Source organism: Dromiciops gliroides, chromosome 4, assembly GCF_019393635.1.
Source record: "Dromiciops gliroides isolate mDroGli1 chromosome 4, mDroGli1.pri, whole genome shotgun sequence".
Classification (NCBI taxonomy): domain Eukaryota; kingdom Metazoa; phylum Chordata; class Mammalia; order Microbiotheria; family Microbiotheriidae; genus Dromiciops; species Dromiciops gliroides.
This window is the reverse complement of record NC_057864.1, coordinates 375,845,795-375,862,668: the sequence shown is the minus strand read 5'-3', so window position 1 is coordinate 375,862,668 and position 16,874 is coordinate 375,845,795. Positions and strand designations below refer to the sequence as shown.

General features: G+C 39.1%; 1 protein-coding gene across 4 annotated transcripts; it reads right to left on the bottom strand.

The window, feature by feature from the left end:
• Positions 1–440: 440 nt before the first annotated feature.
• Positions 441–8,060, bottom strand: HEBP2 (heme binding protein 2). Of its 4 annotated transcripts, none has more exons than XM_044005300.1 (5): positions 7,914–8,060; positions 7,407–7,530; positions 6,554–6,689; positions 5,082–5,262; positions 441–1,519 (listed from the first exon to the last, which is right to left on the bottom strand). In XM_044005300.1, the coding sequence occupies exons 2-5, from the start codon at positions 7,512–7,514 to the stop codon at positions 1,321–1,323; spliced, it is 624 nt and encodes a 207-aa protein (XP_043861235.1). In that variant the 5' UTR covers positions 7,515–7,530; positions 7,914–8,060; the 3' UTR covers positions 441–1,320. The 4 variants fall into 4 exon arrangements, with proteins under 4 accessions (XP_043861235.1, XP_043861233.1, XP_043861234.1 ...); XM_044005298.1 differs by having other exon boundaries at positions 7,407–7,569; positions 7,914–8,059; XM_044005299.1 differs by having other exon boundaries at positions 7,407–7,565; positions 7,914–8,035.
• Positions 8,061–16,874: the final 8,814 nt, after the last annotated feature.

Sequence of the window (16,874 nt, the reverse complement as noted above, 5' to 3'; positions counted from 1 at the left end):
ATATGGTGCTTATTAGGTGCCAGAAACTGTGCTAAGAGCTTTTTACAATTATCTCATTTGATTCTCACAACAACCCTAGGAGTTAGGTATTGTTATGCTACTCATTTTATAAATGAGGAGATAAACTGAAGCAAACAGAGGTTAAGTGACCACCCAGGATCATAGAACTAGTAAGTGTCTGAAACCAGATTTGAACTCGTCTTTCCAACTCCAGGGTCACTACTATGCCAGTTAGTGGTAAAAGGAATCTCATTAGCTCTCCCTAGCCAGTGGGATGATCTTTACACTGAAAAAAAATGATAAGGAAGTATTAAATATCACAAACTAAATAGAATGCCTCTGCAAAATAAGGATCTGGGTTTTCAAACTGAAAATATCAACCTCAAAAGCTAGAAGTCATACTTGAAATTACCATTTTATTAACAATAAGCAGTTATATGATCAAAATACTATAAGGATATATGGGTAAATGGAGAAAAATGCACATAGTTTTAAGTCAATTAAACATTAAGGAAGCATTTATCACTTCATTTTGCCAGATAATAAAGAAGACATTGAAGTTCACAAGAGTAAAGTAAAAAAATTAAAAATTCTAGTGGGGGTGGGGTGTGTGTTGCAGCATTTGTTTGAATTGCTTACTATTCCTCCTAAAAGTAATTCATGACTATTTTTTTTAATTGATCTATTAAAAATTATTAATTGAGGCATTCTTTGAAATACTCTGTGAGTCACAAAAGCAAGGTTAGAAATCACTGACAAACACATCCTATTCTTAGTTGCATTTTTTATGAACCAATAGTCCTTTCAGAAGATGGATGGAAATTAGCTAACCATGGAATAAAAATCTCCTGCTCCCTGGTGATGGAAAGTTAGGGACGCTTAGGATACTGGCTAACTACTTACTATCAACTGGAAACTTAGGATCCCTAGGGCTGATAGCTTGGCACTATCCACAGATAGTAAATATTTGAGAATTTCACTGATTGGAAGAGAGGACAGTGTTCTACCCATGGAAGCAAGGATGGGGAAAAAAAACATCAGAACATCAGAAAAGAAGAAAAATACATCCACGGACATTTCCTCTGACCCTCTTGGTGAAAAAGGAGAAAAATTATTACCATTAACCAAATTAAATGTTTGTTGTTTTAGCAGGAATCGTGAATTGCCAGCCTATTCTTGAAGCAAAGGGAAGCTTCAGGCACTGGAAAAGGCACATAAGAAAGCTCAGATGACAGTGTTCTTATGTAGATTAGCAATTTGCTAAACAGTAGTATTGAAGTCTACATTAGCAGAACTTTTGCCCTTAGCAGAATTTTTTTTTTATTCATTTTCTTTGGGAGGTTCATTTTTCTTGATCAACCACACCTCATTGTGTCTATTAAGCAACTGAGAAGGACTATTATAGCCTGCAGTATAGTAAACCTTTTCATCAAAGACTTTTCCATCTTCCCTCAAAATGCTTGCTAATGTCAAGAGTTGTTCCTGGTTCCTTTGGGCACTAGAAAATCCATCAAAGGACCTGTAAAGAAGAAGAGTAATAAACACGAATGATTTCAATACTACTATTTAGTAACAATAATCACATACTCTTTGGTTTGGGGGTTAACACAAGCATTTAAAAATAAAGTTCAGGGGCAGCTAGGTGGCAGAGTGGATAAAGCACTGGGCCTTGGATTCAGAAGGACCCGAGTTCAAATCCAGCCTCAGACACTTGACACTTACTCGCTGTGTGACCCTGGGTAAGTCACTTAATCCTTATTACCCTGCCCCCCCCCAAAAAAAATAAAGTTCAAAATTAGTAATTTCATCCAGGCCAACTAATTATCTATTCACATTTGTTCTTCCTGAAGGAAGGGGCAGTAAGAAAACTAGTAAGGAGAGCAATGTTTCAGGAGAAGCAGAGTATTAATGATTTTGGTAGGTATGATCTTATACCCCAACATCTTTATATCTGCAAACTATAAAATCCAGTGAATATCTATTAATTCCGTTATATGCCAGGCACTGAACTAAGTCCTAGGGATACATGACAAAAATTAAACAGTCCTCTCAGGGAATTTATGCTCTACTGAATAACAAATATCAATCTGTGTTGTTTTTCTTTAAACATTTTTGTCATCTACCTCAAGTCTTTCCCTTAAGGAGATGCAGGATTGACTGAGGAAGAAAATGGAACAAGATTTGAAAGGTTATTTCCTTTTCTGCATAAGGGCTATCTTGAATACAACTAGTGAGAAGGGATATGCACAGGAAACATTTACCCATCACTGATGAGTTTGGGGGTGACTCTTTTCCAGTTTTAAATAATAAAAGGAAATTTTAAAGAAAAATTTACAATTTAAGTTTTAAAACACATGAAAACATGAGAAATAGAAATCTTGGCATTAAGTCAGCAATATCATTTCCCTATAATCAAATGGCTGCTAAAATGTTGTTTATCCTTTGTTTTCAAAAAGGACCAAAGACTTCACTGGCTGATGTCTTGACTTGCACATGAACTGCATTTAATCGAAGCAGAATTGCACAAAGTATTCAGCCTCACTTTCCCAGAGTCACTGAAGTCCAGTGACAAGACAAAAGACAGGACTGGTAATGGCCTAGGATTCAGTGGATGATCCTTGGTGTGCTCCATGTCTGACCAAGCTCTAAATGCTCTACAATATTTGCCTCAGCTACCTTCATGGTCACTGGAAGAAACTCTTCTCATCTGCCCATTCCACTGGGGAAAATCTTCACATGCTTGAGGTTGACACCCTCCTAATTCACAGAGGGGTTTGAGGCCTGTTGGTTACCCTAAATCTGGTTTAGCCCATCTGCAAAAATGCTTTTATTGGGGTGTGGCGACTCTGCATGAGCCACATATGAGAGTAACTGTGGGTAACTGGTTGAACACAAAAGGTGGATGAGGAGCCCCTGGAAAGGGCTTGGTAAGCCCTCACACCACAAGTGCTACTCTTTCCTTAATACGCTTTACACCTCTGCTAATATGTAAACATACTCTAGAAGATATATATGGGGGAGGAATAATAGGAACCAAGGGAACTGTGGGTGAATGGAGTTCACTGTCTCAAGTGTTTTTACATGTTTGTGCCAAACAATTACTACCTATGCATAATATGGAAAGCAATAGATTTTGAGGGTAAAGACAAATACTTAGAAATAACCTAAAATTTCTCTGCCAAAATAAGTACCAATTAGTAGTAAAAAGGAGACCACGATTAGTTATATCTCATCCTGGAGAAATGTGTATAGAAAAAAGCTATAGGGTGAGGGACAGTTGCCTGTTTCTGCTCTTTCTTCCCCACCCTCTGGTTTTCCTTAGAGGTAATGTAGAAATGTTTGACTGGAAAAATCAGAACATGGCTTTATAACTGTTTCAAGCTTTCAAATATATATGTGTACACATAAGTCTAATGGTAGGTATTTATTATTATTTTATAACAATAATATAATATGGTAATATATAATAAATAATACTTTATTATATATACATATAGATCATATAGATACACAGTGTGAGTTGATAAAACAAAAATGTTTTCAACTAACCTATTTCATTCCTGTGAATTCACTTGAGAGTTGGAGAGTCACACTTCACCTACTAAGTTATGCACTATTACATTAGAAATATAAAATCATAGGGACAGTTAGGTGGCCCAGTGGATAGAGCACTGGCCCTGGAATCAGGAGGACCCGAGTTCAAATCCAGCCTTAGACACTTGACACTTACCAGCTGTGTGTCCCTGGGCAAGTCCCTTAACCTCAATTGCCTCCAAAAAAACAAAAAGGAAATATAAAATCCCTCTATTTTTTTTTTCTTTTGCAGGGCAATGAGGGTTAAGTGACTTGCCTAGGGTCACACAGCTCATAAGTGTCAAGTGTCTGAGGCCGGATTTGAACTCAGGTCCTCCTCAATCCAGGGTTGGTGCTTTATCTACTGTGCCACTTAGCTGCCCCCCCCCAAAATATAAAATCAAGAGAATAAGAGTAAACTCTTTAGAATATTCTGATATATAATAAGTTAACTGGTCTTGGAAGAAATTTCTATTCAAATCTCACCTCCACGAAGCCTTTCCTGATCCATTAGCCAGAGATGAATTATTCCTTCCTCTTTTCAACTTCTGTTGCACTCATCTGTACCCACATTGCCTTGTATTGCAGCTATTTTTACATTTAAGTAATCTAACTACACTGTTGGCCCTAGAAAGCAATGACTGTCATATACCTTTTCACTCATCACAATTAAAATTTATCATGATATACCTTACTGGTATATATTTGCCTTTTCAGTCTTGAGGGTACCTTTTCATGCAAGCTTTCTTCCCACTATATGACATTCCACACTCCACAGTTATTCTTTAGCACAAGTGGTCCTCTTTGGAATATACTTCCTCTGCCTCTGCCTCATGGAATCCCTATCTTCCTTTCAAATATCCTTTATGTGCTAACTCCTATACATCACCTTTCTTGATAACCATTAGTGAAATATTTAAATTTTTAAAATTTATTTTTAATTTATGGAACAAAACAAGCATTTCCATAACAATTTGATAAAAAAGATGACTGCATATGAAACTGCAAATCTATTATGTACAACTTGCTATTCCTTTTAAATAGAAAATAAAGTTATCATGTAAATTTCTTTTTTCCTCCCCCCATGGCTACCATTAGACACAAATATGTATTGTGTATGTGTGTGTATGTATACATACACATATGTAAAATCATTCTATACATGCTTCTATCCATCAGTTCTTAGTAACACACTCTTTCCTCCTGAATTTATATATATTTTAAAATTTAATTATGGGTATGTGTACATTGTTACACCCTCCCCTTCCTTCACAGAATGTAAGTTCCTCTTTTAATCTCTATCCCCAACTTCTAGCAGAGTGCCTCGCACAGAGTAGGCGTTATTAAAATAAATGTTTAATTGAATTTAATCTAAACATGGAAGAAATGCCTATGTAAGTATATTAGTTCCTTTTTCTTTTTTTCTGAAAAGACTGGTATTGCATAGGAACTGTATGAGCACAAAAGTAAAATGATCAGTCTGAAGAGCTAAATGAGCTCCCACTTACCGCACAAACACCGTCATTGCAGCTCTGTCTTCAATAAAGACATCTGACTCTGAAGGCTTGGGTGGGTCAGATTGCTGTTCGGCAGGGATGTATAAGGAAATGGTAATAGTAGACTGGCAAAATGGCCCTGAACCTGGCTCCACATAGCTCGTCACTGGGGTAGTCATCTTTATCTTTAGCTCTGACATGATTACAAACAGGAAGGAAAGGAGAAAGAATGAGCTGACACTATATCGCATTGTTTTGTGTAGTCATTTCTCATCTTACCTGCTTATGGTTTTCTTGAACAGAATGATATTCCATACTTCTCAGTAGATATGCTAATTTTAAAGGAAACTTCCATCCTTAAATATGTCCTATATTAATTCTCTCTCTCTGGCTTTCTCTGTCTCTGTCTGTCTGTCTGTCTCTCTTCCCTTCCCTCCCTCTCCCTCTCTCTCCCCCATATTAAATGCTACTGGCAGTTGGGCTTATCAAATCCATCAGATAACTTTGAAACACTAGCAAAGGGCAGATCAGATGGCTATTTTGAAATGCTTATAATGAATTCATTAAACAGAAACAGAGAAAGAGAAAACACTGAGAAAAACCTCTGAAGCAACATTGTGTGGTCATAATAGTGATAGGAATAGGTTACTATCCCAGCTCTGTTCTTCCCTATATGTTAAAGAGTTTTACTCTATCATCTACCCCACCCCACCCCCATGTTCTGAAATACCTGGTTTAAGGTTACCTTCAACTACTGGCTTTCCCCTAATACCAAATAAAAGAAATGAACAAGGAAAATTTTTCTAATGTACTGAATTGCTTAGGATCCCAGAGATAGAGCTGGAATAAAACTTAAAAAGTCATTTGGTCCAATCTTCTCATTTACAGATGAAGATACTAAGGCTCTGACTCTTAATTTGAAAAGGGTAAGGACTGTATCTTGCTGGTTATTCTTTGTTTTGCTGAACCAATTAACTGTTCTATAGGGTCATAAATTCAGAACTGAAAGAGATCTTAGACGCCATGAAACTGAGACCAATAAAAAGGGGGGGGGTGAGTATCTTCTACACGGTGGTACAGCTAATAAATGTCTGAGATAAGATGTGAACCAAAGTTTTGTCTGTCTGTCCTTCGATTTTAACTGACAACAGTGGTGATTATTTTTCTTTTTTTGTTTGTTTGTTTGGTTTTGGGTTTTGGTTTGGTTTTTTTGCGGGGCAATGGGGATTAAGTGACTTGCCCAGGGTCACACAGCTAGTAAGTGTCAAGTGCCTGATGTCGGATTTGAACTCAGGTCCTCCTGAATTGAGGGCCAGTGCTTTATCCATTGCGCCACCTAGCTGCCCCGGTGATTATTTTTCTATGATATCCAACCGAAGTTGGTTGCCTGTTCAAATAATTCCTTTCATATACTAAAACTTAAGGCCCCAAAGGACCTCTTACTGAGTCACCATTTCATATGAATGTGATGTTAACCACCTTACCTTTCTCATTCTTGCCTTGAATGTAATTATGAAGTTTTGTGAAGCCAGCTTGGATGGCTGCATCCCAGTCCATTGAGTCAACTGAGGTACTAACCCACTTAGCTGGTTCATACTCCCGGATCTCATAACTACCAGGCTTAAAGGAAACCGGAAAGAAAAAAAAATTCAGAAGGAAGAAGCTCTAACAATTCAAATTTAACAATAAGAGTGGCCTACTTCTGAATCTGATTATAATTCACACTCTGTGTGCAAAAATAGAGACTAAGCCGTTTTGGAGGTGCCTTATAGATTCAAAGGCCTATAATAATTGCCTGCAGCTTCAAGTACCACTGTATCGTTGGCGATATTTTCTTTATTTTTACTGCAGAAAAAATTTAGGCCTGAATTTTCAGGAGTTCCAAGATAAGGCTGTTGCTGTTATTTATTACCTAGAAGAACAATGTCTCCCATATTTATATAATACTTTTTTTTTTGCTAAAAGTTACAATGACTTTTTGCTAAAAATCATATGATGCCAGGGAACTTTTGCTTTTACATTGCAAATTACTCTGAAATGGGAGACTGTTTCTGAGCATTGGTCCCAGAGGCCTTCCCAGAGGCCCAAGATGCTTACATTCTCTGTGCTGTCAATCTCTAGAGTTTGAAATACACCCGACCTCCTCCCCCCTCCCCCCGCCCCGAGTGTTCTAAGGGCTGGGAAGCTAGGCTGGGTTTCTTACCCCATCCCACCTACTTCCCCGAGGGAAACTGGCTCCCCACCCCAGGCCTCAGAGCCTGGGCATCCTGAGTCACGGCTTTCCTACGAGCCCTGCCGCTCCCTCCTTCCTGCCAAGTTGAAGAAGTCGGTCACTACCTCCCGAGCTGCTTCTTCCAAGCCCTTCCAGGTGGGTGTCTCGGGGGCGGGGGCGTCTTCAGCTACTTCCTCCTCTGGGTCTGGGTCTGGGTCTGGCATCTCGGACATGGGCGGTGGAGTTAACCTCCAGGAAAAGATGCGAGGGAATTGGGACCAGGCCTGGCTAAAGGAGAGGCCCACGTAATTTGACCCACTTCTCCGCCCCTGCTCCCCGAGGGCCGCACCTCGGCCAGAGGCTCCGCCCAGGCGGGTCCTCCGGTGTGCTTTGGGACCCGAGGGTGCACCCAGGGATGCGGGTCCGCCCTCAGCGCGCTTGGGAGCAATCCCAGCCAGAGCGTCCCTGACTTGGCAGGCGCCTACTGAACGCAAGGCCACGCTCAGCCTCCTCCCAATCCTCTCTCCCAGCTGTTCAAGTGACCACCCAGGTATCCCCCAGGGCTGTTCATGAAGGCCGGCTCTCACCCCCGCCCCCACCCCCAACCTGCCACCGCCCACTCTCGCACTCACCTAGTGCAGGGAAGCAGCTGCGTGAGTGCAGTGAGCCAGGGCAGACCCGAGATCTCTTCACCTTCTTTCCCCCACTGCAGCTGGAGGAAGGCCTGGCCACCAAAGGGAGGAGAGGGTGTAGCCTGTAGGGAAAGACTGCGGGCCGGTTTTGCAAGTTTGGCGTTTTTCCTACCAATATCAAAGGCTGATTGAGAGAAGCACCTAGAAACTTTAAAACCAATAGGAACGTAAGTTTCCATTTGACACCTAGAATGTGACCTAGACAAGTCTTTCTGTCTTCTTTAAGCAGAATCTTTGCCCATAGCAGCAGAATTTTGTTTTATTCATTTGCATTAAAAATATGAAAATGTGAGTTAGAAGCGGAGCTCACCTCAGAACGAGGGAGATCTGAATTTAAAATCTGGGTTTAATATGTGCCTCTGACATTTAGTAACTGTGCCGTCCTGTACAAGTTGCTTAACCTTCCACTGAGCAAGCTTAACTCTTAAGATAGGAGTTTTGAACCTTTTTCCTTTTTTTGTATTAGGGATATCTTTGGCAAAGTGATATTTTTATATTTTTAAAATAAAATACATAAGATTCTGAGGGAAACCAATTATGTTAAAGTGTGTGTATGTATGTATGTATTTAGTGTGTATATTAAATATATATGCATTCAAGTTCCCGGACCCCAGCTTAAGAACCCTTAATGTAAGTCTTTCAGTTGCAGAGGAGGAACAGACCTAGTGTTGGTGGAGAGGAGTTCCTGACACTAATGGAATAATAGGTTCAGTCCCTATCCCTGTAAATATGTTTTTCATTCTTATTTTTGCCCTTGACCTACATCATGGTGTACTTGGAGTCATGGGATCTGAGTTAAAAGCCCAACTTTTGACACTTACTATCTGTGTGACCTTGGGCAAGTGAAAACCTCTGCATGCTTCAGTTTTTTGTTCTGTAAAATGAGGGAGATAGACTACATGTCTTCCAGCTCTAAGGCCATCCATATCTGTGTCACCTAATGTCCAAAAAATGGTCCAAAATGGTAATCATGTCTCATTTTCTGTCTGTATTTTAAGTGTTTAGGTTTTTTTTTATAAATTTTAATTTCTTTAGTGTGAGGAACAAAAATGATATTCTTTATGATTAGGAATTCAATAAATAGGGCAATTATGTGGTGTGGTGGATAAAGTGCTGGGCCTGGAGTCAAGAAGACATGGTCCTGAGTTCAAATTTGACTTGAGACATTCACTAGCTATGTGATCCTGGGCAAGTAACCTAAACCTGTTTGCCTCAGTTTCCTCAACTGTAAAATGAGCTGGAAAAGGAAATGGCAAAGCACTCTAGTATCTTTGCCAAGAAAATCCCAAATGGGGTAATGAAGAGTCAGACAAGACTGAAAAAAAATGTTCATTTTAAAATTCCTCAATATACACCCTAATGAGATGTACTGTGTACACCTCTGTTTAGAACAATGTTCTTATAACCTTCATCCATGTGGGAAACCTCCAGGTGGAATGTCACTCCATCAGTGCACATCAGTGACTAATTTATAACATCAGAAAGTTGCTTGGGCAATTTCAAATGGTCAATAGGTCAATAGAAACACCCAACTCCAAGTCTGGTTCTACAATCAGGCTAGTCTCTGTTCTTACTATTTAAAGGGTGGGGTAGCAGTAGTGATGAAAATGACAAAACTAAATGCTGGCAATTAATATTTTCCTCTAGGACCTAATCAGATGCCTGTGAGTGACCTCACCAGTCAGTGGGATGAACAGGTTTATAAAGTCAGATTTCATAACATAGCTAGTTCATAGCCTTAAGAATTCTACAGGGCAGAAAAACTGGCCTCTGTTATTTATATTCTGCATATCTTGAAATTTTCAAAAAATGTGGTTTTATGCCTTAACAGGAAAGAAAGCATGCTTTTTTTTGGGGGGGGGTTGGGGGTAGGGAAGAGCAAGGAACAGGCAGGGAACTATGAGGGCAATGGCCCTCTCAGACAATATTTTTAGGTACTTGTACAAGGTCAAAGCAGCCCAGTGAATGTAGGGATAAATCCAGTCTCCCAGGGCATAGCCACAGGTAGAGATTTGAAAGAGGGAGGGCTAGCCTTGGGGCTCAGGGAAGAGACACTATTGTTTTGTTTTGTTTTTACTTAATAGTATTTTATTTTTTTCCAATTACATGTAAAGAGAGTTTTCAACATTCATTTTTGCAAGACTTTTAATTCCAAATTTTTCTCCCTCCCACCTCCCCTCCCCCAAGAGAGCAAGTAATCTGATATAGGTTAGATAGTACAATCACGTAAACAAATTTCTACATTAATCATGTTGTGAGAGAAAAATCAGAACAAAAGGGGAAACCCACAAGAAAGGGGGGGAAAAGGTGAAAATAGTATGCCTCAATTTGCATTCAGATTCCGGAGTTCTTTCTCTGGTTGTGGAGAGCATTTTCCGTCATGAGTCTTGGAACTGTCTTGGATCATTGTACTGCTGCTGAGAAGAGCTAAGTCTATCACAGTTGATCATCACACAATATTTCAGTTACTGTGTTCAATGTGAAGAGACAATGTTGTCAGAAGCTGTACTAGTTTACCAAACCTTATTCTCCAGGAGTCCTCAGGTTAATCCATCTTAGTGGTCTGGATGTGCCCTAGGGTGGACTGAGGAATACTGGACAAAATTTGTATCTTCACCTTGGCCTGTAGTTACCTCGAATCTCCAGTTCATCCCCCAAATTAAGATGGCCACCTGAGGTGCAGAGATAGGGACTTACTGTTTCAAAAACTCCCCACTGAGGGGACAGTACAGAGATGAAAAGAACATTGGAGTGGTTGTGAGAAGGGCTTTAGCCTGAGTCCTGCCTCAGGTACTTATGAACTATGTGACTCAAAAAAAAGTCATTTAACTTCTCTACCTCAGTTTCCTCAGTGAAGATAATACCTGAACCACCCGCCTTAAAGGATTATTGTGATGAAAGTGCTCCAAAAGCCTTAAAGTACCAAAAGGATGTAAATTATTGAATTATTATTAAGAGCTAGCCTTCTTTTCCCATTTCCCCACTCTCAGATAATATGGTTGTATGTGCTAAACGGGTAAAGAGTTGTTGTTTTTTTGGAAACAGTCTCAATGCTATTACTATGCAGGGATACAGTTGACTTTATTTAATGTCTTTTGGTGAGGCCCAGTGGAAAGAGCACTGTGGAGTTAGAGGACCCACCTCCAATGCTTACTGCTCTGTTACCTTGGGCAAGTCAAATAACTTTATATTGTCTTACTTTCCTCATTTGTAAAAAGGAATGGTTTGGAGAGCAGCTAGGTGGCACAGTGGATAGAGCACTGGCCCTGGATTCAGGAAGACCTGAGTTCAAATCCAGCCTCAAACACTTGACACTTACTAGCTGTGTGACCCTGGGCAAGTCACTTAACCCTCAATGCCCCACCCAAAAAAAAAAAAAAAGTGGTTTGTACCAGATGGTCTTTGAGGTCCTTTAGCACTACATCAGTGATCTTTATGATCGAGCATAATGACAGTTCACATTTATGTGGAACTTAAAGGTTTGAAAAACACTATAAACCTTGTCTCATTTGGTACTCACAGCACCCCTGTGAGGTAGTTTGTATTATTCCCACTTAACAGGTGTCTAAAGCATAATTTTAAAATTGAGGCTTTCCTGACTCAGAGTACAGCACTTTATTCACTACACAATGCTGTTTCTTTATTCTCTAGCTTTAAAAAAATATATTTTCAAGGTATTTTAAAAGTATTTTAGCCCATTATTTGTTTTTGCTTTTTAAAAATATTTTTAAATAATCCAGGCAAAAGGTGAAAGTCTGTACCAAGGTAGTGGTGGGGTCATTGGAGAGAAAGGAATACATTTTTAAAACCTGTTTTTCTTTAGCAGATGTGGCTTTCAGTTCAAGTGGCATTACAGTATTGAGAATATCATTTTATTTTACTGCAGAGGAGGAAAAGTATGGAAGAAAAGACCCGAGGTAGGTTATAGTGACACCTAAGAAATACCATTCTATACCCATAATGCCTATAGGACCTGTTAAAGATCTCTGAAATGCCTGTTATATAATCATTTAAGGTTTTCAAAGCTACTTTCTTAAAAGCTGAAGTTAAATGTTAACTTGTTTTATAGGGTAATAATAAGTTTTACAAAGCAGTTTATATGTTCTCTTAACTGACTGCCACAACTCTGAGAGGTAGTTAACGTCATTATCTCCTTTTCAGAAATGAGAGGAAGTGTTGTGAAGATCAAATGAGATAATATTTGTAAAACATTTAGCATAGTGCCTGATACATAGTAATCAATCAATCAACAAACATTCATTAAGTGCCTACTATGTGCTAGCTACCAAGTGTTAGGGATACAAAAAGAGGCAAAAAACAGCCTCTGCCCCCAAGGAGCTTCAATCTAATGGGGAAGACAACCTTTAAACAAACATGTACAAAACAAGCTACATGAATGATAAATAGAAGTGATTAATAAAGGGAAAGTGTTGGAAAAAGAGGGGTTGGGGAAGGCTTCCCATAATAGATGAGATTTTAGTTGAGACTCAAAGGAAGCTAGAGAGGTCATTAGGTAGAGCAGAGGAAAGAAAGCATTCCAGGCATGAGGGACAGTAAGAGAAAATGCCCAGAGCCAAGAGATACTGTGTATTTTTCATAGAATATAGCCAGGAGGCCAGTGTCACTGGATCGAAGAGGACATGTTGGGACTAGAGTGTAAGAAGACTGGGAAGGTAAGAGGGGTCAAGGTTATAAAGGGCATTGAATGCCAGAGTATTTTATATTTCATCTTGGAGGTGATAGGGAGCCACTGGATTTTTTTGAAAAGGAAGGAAGGTCACATACATACATACATACATACATACATACATACATGCACTTTAGGACAATAATTAGTAGCTGAGTTCATCCAGTAGAAAGGTGACATGATTGAACGTCAGCTTTAGAAATATCAGATTGCTTGCTTGCTTCTGGAGTGGGGAGGGAAGAGTAGGAGGGAGAAAAATTTGGAATCCAAAAACTTACAGAAATGAATAAGGCAGCTAGGTGGCACAGTGGACAAAGCACCGGCCCTGTATCCAGGAGGACCTGAGTTCAAATCTGGACTCAGACACTTAACACTTGCCAGCTGTGTGACCCTGGGTAAGTCACTTAACCCTCATTGCCCCCCCCCCAAAAATGTTGAAAACTATCTTTATATGTAATTAGGGAAAAAATAAAATACTTTAAGAATACTTTCCATTTCTAGGAATTACAGGGTAGTATACAAATTGCTGAATTTAATTTAATAGATTTATAAATTTATTTACCAGCTGTAGAAACTTATTTCTGTTTTCCACAACTCCTGGGATTTGTACAACATAGAAAAAGGTGAAAAGGCCACAAGAGAGGATCTTTTTTTTTTTTTTTTGGTGGGTCAATGAGGATTAAGTGATTTGTCCAGGGTCACACAACTAGTACATGCCAAGTGTCTGAGGCCGAATTTGAACTCAGGTCCACCTGAATCCAGGGCCAGTGCTCCATCCACTGTGCTACCTAACTGCCCCCCAAGAGAGGATCTTTCATCTGAGCTTCCTTCTCACATTGGCATGGGAAGGCCATCTTTGTAGGATAGTTTATATACATCTTCACTTAAATAACATTTCTTAGTTATAACTTCCCAAAAGCAGATAGCAATTAAGTGGAACTGTGTATAATAATAATTAATACTACTACTACTACTAAATATCTGTTATTTGACTGATGCTTTAAGGTTGGCAAAGTGATTTACAAATATCATCTCATTTTATCTGCACATCGACCCTTGGAGGTGGGGAGCTATATAGTAAGGCAACTAGCTACTAGCACAGTGGATAGAGTAATTTAGCACAGTACCTGGCAGAGTAGCTGTTTAATAAATGTTTATTGAATTGGAATGAGTGCTGGACCTGGAATCTAAAGGCCTGAGTTAAAATTCAACTTTAGATACTCACAAGCTCTTTGAACCTAGGTAAATCGTTTAAAAGCTACCAGCCTCAGTTTCCTGATCTCTAAAATGAGGATTATAATACCACTTACTTACCAGGATAGATGAGATAATATTTGTAAAGCAGTTTGCAAACCTTAAAGCATTATACATGCTGGCTGTTATTATCCCAATTTTACAGATGAGGAAACTGAAGCAGACAGAAGTTAAGTGACTTGCCCAGGGTCACATAGCTTATAAGTGTCTGAGGCTGAATTGAACCTAGGTCCTCCTGACTCCATGTCCAATGCTCTACCTTTCAGTCATTTTTTCAGTCACGTTGGACTCTTCATGACCCCATTTGGGATTTTCTTGGCAAAGATACTGGAGTGCTTTTCCTTTTCCTTTTCCAACTCATTTTACAGATAAAGAAACTGAAGGAAACAGGGTTAAGTGACTTGCTCAGGATCACACAGCTAGTAAGTGTCTGAGACTGAATTTGAACTCAGGAAGATGAGTCTGACTCTAGGCTAAGCACATTATTCTCTGTACCACCTAACTGCTTCAGTGCTCTACCTAGCTACTTTTATTTGAGATCTTCCAAAAACTATTTTGCTTTGTGTATAAGTAGGAGAAGGACTGACTTTCTTATTTCTTTGTAGTTAATCATTAATGTGGGTTATTTCTTTGCTTTTGACTGTAACTGTCTGAACCTGAAGTATAACCAGTGATCTAGAAATGAAGCATCCCATAAAACCACCTGTAAAAGGGATACCAATGGAAATTAGATCAGACCCCACATATGTATAGTTTGGGGACCTATTTTTAGAAATAGTTTTAAAACAGCCCGTGTGTGTGTGTGTGTGTGTGTGTGTGTGTGTGTGTGTGTGTGTACCTGAGAAAACTATTCCAAGAAAAGATTACTATCTTAAGGAACAATGTTGGAGTCTAAGAAAACAACTCTTAAACAATTAGCAGCTATCATTATAAACAAAGATAAGTGTAAGCCTCATTCAAAAGTCAGGCTTATAAGACCATAGATGGTATAAAAGTTAATTAGCATAATATAGTGTTAAAAGGCTATCTTCTTTTAAAGTGGAAATTGTGTCATAGCTAGATAACAGATCCACTGAAGTACTTAGTGGAATTGAGCTCAATCCTTAATGTATCTTGGAGGAAAAATTTCAATCACTAAATTGAAGACCATTTCCTTAATATTTAATTGTAACAATGCTATTTTCGAAGAATCTTTATTCTTACTGCTGGTCTCGTGGAGGTCTTAGCCTGTTTATTTTTAAAATAACCTCCTTTAAACTATAGAATTAGATGAAGCTGGACTCAACTCCCAGCTGCCATTCAGAAAGGGAAATCTCTAGTATGTACCTGTTCCCTTGGGTTTGGGTTCTAGAATGACTTCTTCTTGTATATGCTAATTAATCAGGGTGATCTTGATTTTTTGGGGGGGTCTTACTGTTTCTGTCAAAGCCTGTGTTTTATCTACTGAACCATCTAGCTGCCCCCCAAAGCATTTTTAGACTTAACTGAATCTCCTGGGTTCTGAAGTGGGAATTGGGGAAGGGAAAGAACATCAAGGGGAATGGAAAAAGGAAAGAGATGGTATTTCGAGAGGAATCGGCTTCTGGATTTGGGCTGTAGTTAGCAGTGATATATAGGAGAGGATGAATAACAATTACTGATTGGTGAATATTGATGGTGATTGCAATAGGAAAAATCCATAAATGGTATTTGTGGTATATTTATTTTTATTATAAGTAATTGTAGCTGATTGAAAAATTATTTAATCATTCTTATAAATCTATTTTAGGTATCTAAAAGTATAAATGATAGGTTGGTTTCAAGACTCTTGTGAGAGCCAAATTGGATATACAGAGCAGTAATCTCCTCCTTTAAACTTTCCCTTTTATATCTATATATTTATATATATCTCACAGACCAATAAGAAAAAGGAGCCGCTGAGCTTCAATCTGTGAGGGATCAGTTTTTTTTTTTTAATTATTGCTTGGGAATTAATTAGACAACAAGAGCTGAAACCAATTAGGGAAATAAGGAAGGAGAAATACAAATGAATAATCTTAGATCTAAGCTTAGTCTATTCCTTTATAAAACTCACCGAATCTCAAACTTCCCACCAGACTGTGAACCCCTGAAAAGACGGAATACCAAACCACGTGCACTCCTTTTAATCTTGCTCCATTACTGCTAAGTTCACTGCCAGAGAGAGAGAGAACTTCCATTCCTGCCCTCACTTTTTTATTTTTTTGGTGAGGCAATTGGGGTTAAGTGACTTGCCCAGGGTCACACAGCTAGTAAGTGTTAAATGTCTGATGCCGGATTTGAACTCAGGTCCTTCTGAATCCAGGGCCAGTGCTCTATCCACTGCGCCACCTAGCTGTCCCCCTGCCCTCACTTTTAAGTTGGCATCCCGGAAGTTCCTCATGTTCTCCTCCCCAAAAGGGAGATCCTTCAAAAGCCACTTCAGTAGCATGCGCAATCTCTCAAATCATTCAGCTAAAACTTCTGATATTAATCTTTACCACAGGGGACAGCTATGTGGCGCAGTGGATAAAGCACTGGCTCTGGATTCAGGAGGACCTGAGTTCAAAGGCCTCAGACACTTGACACTAGCTGTGTGACCACGGGCAAGTCACTTAACCCTCACTGCCCTGTAAAAACAAAAACCAAAACAAAACAAAAAACAAATCTTTACCACAAATAATTTTTACCACATTCCCCCCTTTGTTTCATTTGAAAAATGACTGAGTTTGTTCAATGAAACAGCCAAAAATAATATCCTATGCTAAATAACAATATGTTAATATCAATATAGAAAAGGGAGAGAGAACAGTTTTGTCCAGAGGGGCAGTCCCTCATGAACATGACACTTTGACATTGGTCTTACAGAGGGAGGCCCTCTGCAGCGAGCACATGTTACAGATGGTATATAATAACAGAAGGAGATAACAAAAACCAACAAAACTGTTCATATAAAGCCTCTG

Coding starts and splice junctions, on each gene's coding strand:
- HEBP2 (XM_044005300.1), bottom strand. CDS start 7,514: ATGTCCGAGATGCCAGACCCAGACCCAGACCCAGAGGAGGAAGTAGCT. Junction 6,690..7,406: donor TGGAAGAAGCAGCTCGGGAG/GTAGTGACCGAC, acceptor GTTTCCTTTAAG/CCTGGTAGTTATGAGATCCG. Junction 5,263..6,553: donor TCAAGGCAAGAATGAGAAAG/GTAAGGTGGTTA, acceptor TAATCATGTCAG/AGCTAAAGATAAAGATGACT.